The following is a 7,820-nucleotide window of genomic DNA, read 5'->3' as shown; positions in this document are numbered from 1 at the left end:
GGAAGAAGGAAGAAGAAGGAAAAGAGGGTCGAGGGGGGGGGTCGATATACCCCCTCTCCGATAACATTTTTTCCATGTATATATGCAAAAGTTACATTTTTAGAAAAGTTTTATATATCTAGCTAGGAAAGGAAGAAGAAGAAAAAGAATGAGAGGAAAAAGGAAAATAAGAAGAGGAAGAAAGGAGAAGAAGAGGAGAGGAAGAAGAGGAGAAACAAATAAGAAGAAGAAAAAGAAGACAAATAAGAGGAGAAGATGAGAAAATAGAATATTCTATTTTCTCTTCTTCTCCTCTATTCCTTTCTTCTTCTCCTAATTTTTTTCTTCTTTTTTTTCTTCAATCTTCTCCTCTATTAATATCTTCTTCTCCTCTTTTTATTTCTTCTTCATCTTCTTTTTTTTTATCGGATATGTCGTTGTCGATATACCCTGTGTCCCGATAACTTCAACACGAGGGGGGGGGCGGGGTTCGACCTACCCCCTCCCCGATAACATTATTTTCCCATGTATGTATGTCGTCGTTGTCGATATAACCCCCTCCCGGATAACTTCGACCGTGATAACTTATACCACGGGAGCACCCCCCGGCCCTCTCGCTCGACCAAAACTCTCGAGGACACCCAAACCCTAGAAAAAACGATGTCGGTCTCCTACCCCCTCCCGCCGCGCCCCTACCCTTGAAGTGTTGCCGAGGCCACCCCAAACCCGGAATAAGCTAGGTCTACGTTTGCACTAATATATCCACCTGCTGTCATGTTTGTGTAATAATTGCCATGTTGTAATATTTGTAGAAACAATGGAGCACGGACGAGACGAGGAAGCAGAAGAGGTCTTGGGGGACATAATCTTAGCCGGAGGTGATTTCTTGTCGTATCTTAACGACAATGATCGTCTGGAAGAACAGGGTGAAGAAGCAGGCTACGGTGATCGAAGAGTGGAGGAGGAAAGACATGATTATGATGGCTCCGGTAACCCAATGCTGGTGCAAGAAGGAGCCCGTGGTGACGGCTCCGGTGACTGAACAGAGTCCGGCCAGGTAAATATATTAGTTAAGCCTGTGCTGACTAGCTAATTGATGCATTCATTGTTTTGGTATGTACACATATTAATTAACTCTCGTCTTTCTTCTTTTTTCTAGCCCTCCGGATCGAGCACAACTTCGGTAAAGAGACGAGGCCCGAAGAAAAAGTTGCGCTCGGATGAAAGTTTTGAGATCACAGCAATCGCGCGCGACGGCCAACCGATTGAACCCATCCGGACAAAGGAAGCATTTGCTGCTCAGTGCGGGGTTCTTGTTAGGGACAAGATCCCAATCAGCGTCAACCAATGGTATAAGCCTAAGAAGGAAGACCCTGAGGTGTCTTATGTCAATGATATGCAGAAAGATGATCTTTGGACTGAGCTGAAGGCAAATTTCACCCTACCGCCAGAGGAGGATCTGGAGAAGCCAGTTAAAGAGCAATTAATCAAGTCTCATGCTCTTAAGAAGATGACAGACCTATTCAGGAGGTGGAAGAATGAGCTGAAAACGTTTGTCGACAAAGAAGAGACACCAGAATTCATCGGCAAATATGAGAAGATCAGAGATCACTGGCCCGCATTTGTGGCCCACAAGACATCGGAAAAGAGTAAGAAGATGTCAGCGACAAACAAGAAAAATGCTGCGAAGAAGAAGCTTCACCATCGCACGGGGTCAGGTGGCTACCTCAAAGCCCAGCCTAAGTGGGCCAAGGCTGAGAATGATCTGCTTGATAAAGGGATCGAACCAGAGACAATGAACTGGCCAGACCGTTGCCGGACTTGGTTCTTCGGGGCTGGCGGAACCTTGGACCCTGTATCAGGGAAGTGCGTTTGGACGGACGAGCAAATGAGAATAACAGTCAAGAGGCTTCAGCACTATATCGATGCAGCGCAGCAAGGGACGTTCGTTCCAGACAGAGAGAACGACGAGCTCACAATGGCCCTCGGGAATCCTGAGCACCCTGGACGGACACGAGGCACGCCAGGCTCCGTTCCGTGGAAGGCTGGTTTTCCGGACGCAGGCGGTTACAAATGCCAGGAGAGGAGGAAAAAAGTGGAGCAGACCCAAATTCAGAAGCTGCACGAAAGGGTTCAAGCGCTAGAGGAACGAGACGTAGCTCGCAGCAAGCAACCTGCCGAAACTACCCCCGAAGCTACCCCGCCATCTCAGCGGAGACGCAGCATGGCTTCCACCGAGCTGCTTCAGCCGGAGCATGTCTTGACGGCTCCTGCTAGCTACCCCGTGGATGCTATCACGGAGTCTCAACATTGCCACCTTATGACGCAATGGCAGAACTTCAAAGTCAAGGCAGCTGTTGGCTCTGTTCGACCTCCTGAACCCGGCGCAACTTTTCACTGTCGTCCGATTCCAGAAGGATATGCTAGGGTGACGGTGGACAAAATAACGGAGGGATTTGAGGACCTCCAGGTTGACCACCCTACCGGTTAAGGGGAGACTCGACTGGGTTCTGCTCTGAAGACTCCATGCCTATGGCGGAAGGAGATCATCAACCTTCCGAACTGGACGCCTCCGCCTCCTCCTCCTCCGGCGAGTAAGGGCACTCCGCCTCCTCCTCTGCCTCCTCCTCCGGCGAGTGATCAGGGCACTCAGCCTCCTTCTCCGGCGCGTGGCGGCACTCTGCCTCCTTCTCCGCCTGCGCCGGCGCGCCCGAGCAGCCAGCCTCTTCCTTCTCTGCCTCGTCAGCAAGGGCGGAAGAGACCCGCCGCTGCTCCGGCGCGTCGTAGTCCTTCTCCTCCACCTCGTAAGCAAGGAAAGAAGACAGCCGCAGCCGCTCCGTCTGCTCTGCCGGCGTCTAGCAGTACAGCCAGAGGCGGGAGGCAATACAGATTCGGTCCTTCTCTGAAGACTCCAGAGAAGTTACTATACGAGAGGACCCCAGAGGAGAACGCGGAGATCGTGCGAGCCGAAGTGACGAACTTCTTTAAAGGGGTGAAAGCACAGAAACATCCACCTCCGGAGGAGAAGGTAGATCCGGTGAAAGCGAACCGCACTCCAGCGGCCCTGACAAAACCACCAAAGTCTCCGCCGAAAGGCAACTATGAGCGCATTATTGCAAAGACATTTGTCGAAGCGGAGCGGTCGGGAAGTACTGTTAGTGATCAAAGGTTAAAAGAACGACGAGCTGGGAAAAAATTTGCCCAGCTTGGCGAACAAGCGAACCAATCGTGCCCCCCCCCCCCCGCTCAAGGTGTCTAGCGACATCGTCGCTAATGATCCGAGGATGGTGCCCGGTTATAGCAATCTTGGAGATTACCTGCCCAACGATGTACATTATGATTTCTTGGAGGTGAAGGAACACAGATACGAGTACGGGAAGCCCCTTGTCAAAGATGAAAGATGTCTAACAACGATGATGCGAAGATTCCATGATTGGTACATGAAAACCTGCAGAGAGTCTGGGGGAGGAATACTTTGACGCTGAGAGTTAAAGAGGAGCATGACCTCGTTGGAATTGAACTGTTGAATGTTCCATTTGAGGATTTCTTCCAGTTTTTCAATCAAAAGGCCCTTGATAAAGCAACGGTCACTTGCTACTGTCTGTATGTAGTACTACTTCTGTCATTAAGTCTCTCTATATAGGTCAGCTCTTTCATTGCATGTATTTATAATTATCCTCACTATATTATGCAGATTGAAGATCGCCGAATTGAAGAAAAGACAAATCGGTGATATTGGGTTCATTAACACAAATCTCATAGATGCAACTGAGGTTAAATATCATGCCGAAAATACCAAGGCCAACTTGCTACGATCGTTGGTAATAAATGAAAACAAAGATATAATACTCTTTCCTTACAACTTCAAGTGATTGTTACTGTCTTGTGCATATTCGGTTTTCCTTATTAGTCCAGGTTATAGTAATGTAATTGATGACTTATGCATGCGTGCGCAGCTTCCACTATATTCTCCTAGAGATTAAGTTTGAGCAGGGACTAGTAACCGTCTTAGACTCGAGACGAAAAGATCCCCAGGACTATGCGGACATGACTCAAATGCTCGAGAAGTAAGTTAAATTGATCATTATCCACCATATCAGCAACTTTGTTCATTTCCAGATATCAAGTAATTGTTTTCTTTGTCTGGTAGGGTTTGGAGAAAATTCACCAAAAAAGCTCCGGGACTGCCGAAGAAGCTGCAATTTAGACACCCAAAAGTAAGTACTATAGTAGCATGTTCTGCGCATCTCCTAGTGATTCAAGCGCTAGTTTCATCAATACCATTTAGCATGCTTGCTTATCAGTTTGATTCACCTCTATTTCTTGTAAAGTGGTTGTGGCAGGAACAAGGGAATGATTTCTATGGATACTACGTTTGCGAGTCCATCCGCCACACGACCTGTGAGCGGGGCTACTCTGACGAACAATATGAAGTGCGTAAGCAATAATATTCACAATTTTATTTTATTACCATCATTTGTGTTGAGTTTCATTTATTCATATATATATGTATTGACCCCCTTCTTCAAATTAGATCTTTCGGATGCGGGATGAACTCCTACCACCAGATCGTATGCGAGCAATTCAAGAGGAATTGGCGGCATTCTTCCTTGACCACGTGATCGCTGAAAACGGAGAATACTATGTGGACCCTGTGTTCATATATAATTAGGAGATTATATTGTAAGAGATAATTATTGTATATATGTAGTCGGTAGTGTCGGATAGATATACGAGAACTTGTTGTTCGACAAATCTCTCGGAGAAGGAGAGGTGGTCGATATCACTTCTCTCTGTATGCATATGTTCATGACGATCTTCTGTTTCCTTCATTTGCTTACTAGCTAGCGTGTCTAGTCCTCTCTATACGTATATAGTATGTAGCGTCGACCAAGCACGGAGATAAGAGAGGACACTTCTCTCTATTAATTAGCTAGCTAACACAATATATGAAACACCTAAATTAACCCCCCAAAACCCCCAAACCCCCCCCCCCCCTCAAAAAAAACAAAAACCCCAGCCCCTGAAATGCTGACGCGTGGATGCCTATTGGTCCCAGTTAGTGCCACCAACCGGGACCAAAGGCCTCCTGCCTGGGCTCGCCGCACCGGCCACGTGGAGGCCCATCTGGGTACCCATTGGGTATAGGATACCCGATGGGTATGGGCATGGGTGCCAATTTATGACCATGGGTATTGAAATTGGTGGGTATAGAAATTTTCTGTGGGTATGGGTTTGGGTAGAAGGAGGTTGTACCCGCCTATACCCTACCCATTGCCATCCCTAGCAGCCTCCACCACGTCGCCAGCGTCCTTCCACACCGCAGGATGGACATGTCTCGCCGGCACGGGCCGCTGATGCACCTCCAGCTCGGCGAGGTCCCCACCATGGTGGTCTCTAGCGCCGAGGCGGCGGCTCTGGTGATGAAGACCAACGACCTCTCCTTCGCGGGCCGGCCGCGCACCGTGACGACGGATATTTTCGGCTGTGCCGGCAAGGACATCGGCTTTGCCCCCTACGGGGACCACTGGCGACAGATGCGCAAGGTCTGCATAGTGGAGCTCCTTAGCTCCAAGCAGGTGAAGCGCATGGAGGGCATCAGGGCCGAGGAGGTGGGCAACCTCATGCGTTCCATCGCCGCCGCCGCCTCGACCGGCGCCACCATTAACCTCAGCCAGAAGGTGGCGGCGCTCAGCAACGACGTCGTGACGAGGGCGGTTTTCGGCGGTAAGTTTGCACAGCAGGGTGAGTACCTCCGCGAGTTGGGTGAGGCGTTCAGGCTGATGAGCGGCTTCTGTCCGGTCGACCTTTTCCCATCGTCACGGTTGGTAAGGTGGCTGAGCAATGGAGAGCGCGACGCCAAGAGAAGCCACGGCCGCATCGAGCGCATCATCATCGATGTCATGGAGGGGCGCAAGGCCGAGCGAGCTGCCAGTGTTGGCACCGACGGTGAGGACCTGCTGGACGTGCTGCTCAGGCTGCAGCAGCAGGATTCGTTGGAATTCCCTCTAACCACCGACATCATTGGCGCCGTTCTATTTGTGAGTATTCCTCTTTTAGTTTCAACAAGTACATATAGTGATCTAAAAGGTCTTATTTTACCTTTACAGAGGGAGCATCAAACTATATTTGATCGATTTGAATAGGACCAGGCACTACCTAGAGTTACTACTCCCTCCGTTCACTTTTATAAGTCGTTCCACACAAATGAAATCGAGCTATTTTGCACACTATCTGAAACATCTACAAAGCCTTATAAAAATGAAGAGAGAGATTTGTATGTTATTCTTCACACAAGAGTGTAGGGACGCTGTCTTGCGATTCCAAGCCAGCCGGGTTCGATCCCCTCGGGGACGGATATTTCAACCGAGTTTCTCGACCTGCTATACGAATATGCCGGGGTGCTCGCCCCTTTGGCCTTGTTTTTTTTTTAATTCTTCAGACAAGAAAAGTAAGATGCTTATGTTTAGATGTACTACTAGCTAAATTTTGAGTCATTCATATGTTATTCTATACAGAGAGATGTTTGATTGTGATTTCAGCGACCTTGGGTTACAGGACATATTTGCAGGTGCCACGGAGAACACGGCAACCGTCTTGGCGTGGGCTATGTGGGAGCTAGTGCGCAGTCCTGAAACCATGGCCAAGGCACAGCAAGAAGTCCGGGATGTTCTTGTTGAAGACCTTGCTGTCTTTACTGATAGAGACCTCACTAAACTCCAATACATGCAGATGATCATCAATGAAACCTTCAGGTTACATCCGCCTGCTGCTCTAGTTCCCCGCATGTGCAGAGAGGATTGTACTATCATGGGTTATGACATCCCAAAAGGCACCAACGTATTCATTAATGTCTTCGCAATTGCTCAAGATCCTGCATGTTGGGACAATCCTGGAGAGTTTAAGCCAGATAGGTTCGAGAACAACGTGAATTACAATGGAACATATTTTGAATTCATTCCCTTCGGGGCTGGGCGACGGCAATGCCCGGGGATTCAGTTTAGCTCGTCACTGATGGAGATGGCCTTGACAAACTTTCTATACCACTTCAATTGGAAGCTTCCGGATGGGGCTAGCCTCACTTCATTTGACATGTCCGAGAAATTTGGGCTTGCGATAAGCAGGAAGTATGACCAGAAGCTCAGAGCGACTCCACACGCGTGCTTCAAAGCTATGTCGTCCAAGTGAAATAGAAATCTTGCATGTTCAGCACATGTCAATGATGCCAATATTGTAGTGTATGGCTGTACCTTTATGCAATAGAATAAGAGAAGCTCATTGCAAAAACCATGTTCTTGTATCAATAAAAACATTGTGGTATTGTACTGCTGTCTTTATTACTGTGCATGACAAAGATCTTATGTTACATGATCACGTAGAACATGACTGTATTAGTTCTGTATGTTCTTATGAATTTTTTGAATAATACATCTACTATTAATTAACTACCGTGCGATTTGCCTACGGAATGGATTTCTTTAGAGAATATGATGTGTGGATCAGAAATATATGTGTTTTATGCAATTTTCCTATCAGTGGATAAATGTTGTCTCAAAAGGGATCATCAAGTGGTTGCCCACTCCAATACAGCTCTTGATATTTTTCCCATCAAGAGCAAGCGACACACTTGACTGAAATATGATAGGAAAATATAACTGAACATATTTTACATTCCTGAAGCATACCAGATTCTATAGTCCAATACTAACAAGTAATCTCAGCCATCTGAGACTGAGGAGTAATGTTGAAAGTCAATATGAAGAACATCATGTTTATCTACCTCTCTGTTCTGTCGAAGCAATATATATTCCTGAGCACGAGAATACATTTCCGGAATCCAC

General features: G+C 47.5%; 1 protein-coding gene across 1 annotated transcript; it reads left to right on the top strand.

Annotated features, from left to right (window-relative positions):
• Window positions 1–5,272: 5,272 nt before the first annotated feature.
• On the top strand, window positions 5,273–7,483 carry LOC109776105 (desmethyl-deoxy-podophyllotoxin synthase-like). Its single transcript, XM_040401209.2, has 2 exons — window positions 5,273–6,020; window positions 6,538–7,483. Exons 1-2 carry the CDS (start codon window positions 5,307–5,309, stop codon window positions 7,165–7,167), a joined length of 1,344 nt encoding a protein of 447 aa, XP_040257143.2. The 5' UTR covers window positions 5,273–5,306; the 3' UTR covers window positions 7,168–7,483.
• Window positions 7,484–7,820: the final 337 nt, after the last annotated feature.

Source organism: Aegilops tauschii, chromosome 2 (assembly GCF_002575655.3).
Source record: "Aegilops tauschii subsp. strangulata cultivar AL8/78 chromosome 2, Aet v6.0, whole genome shotgun sequence".
Classification (NCBI taxonomy): domain Eukaryota; kingdom Viridiplantae; phylum Streptophyta; class Magnoliopsida; order Poales; family Poaceae; genus Aegilops; species Aegilops tauschii.
This window is presented reverse-complemented; position numbering and strand designations above follow the sequence as displayed.

Bases quoted from the DNA above. Each gene is read 5' to 3' on its own strand.
- LOC109776105 (XM_040401209.2), top strand. From the start codon at position 5,307: ATGGACATGTCTCGCCGGCACGGGCCGCTGATGCACCTCCAGCTCGGC. The intron at 6,021-6,537 runs GTGAGTATTCCT...CTTGGGTTACAG, and splicing joins TCATTGGCGCCGTTCTATTT to GACATATTTGCAGGTGCCAC.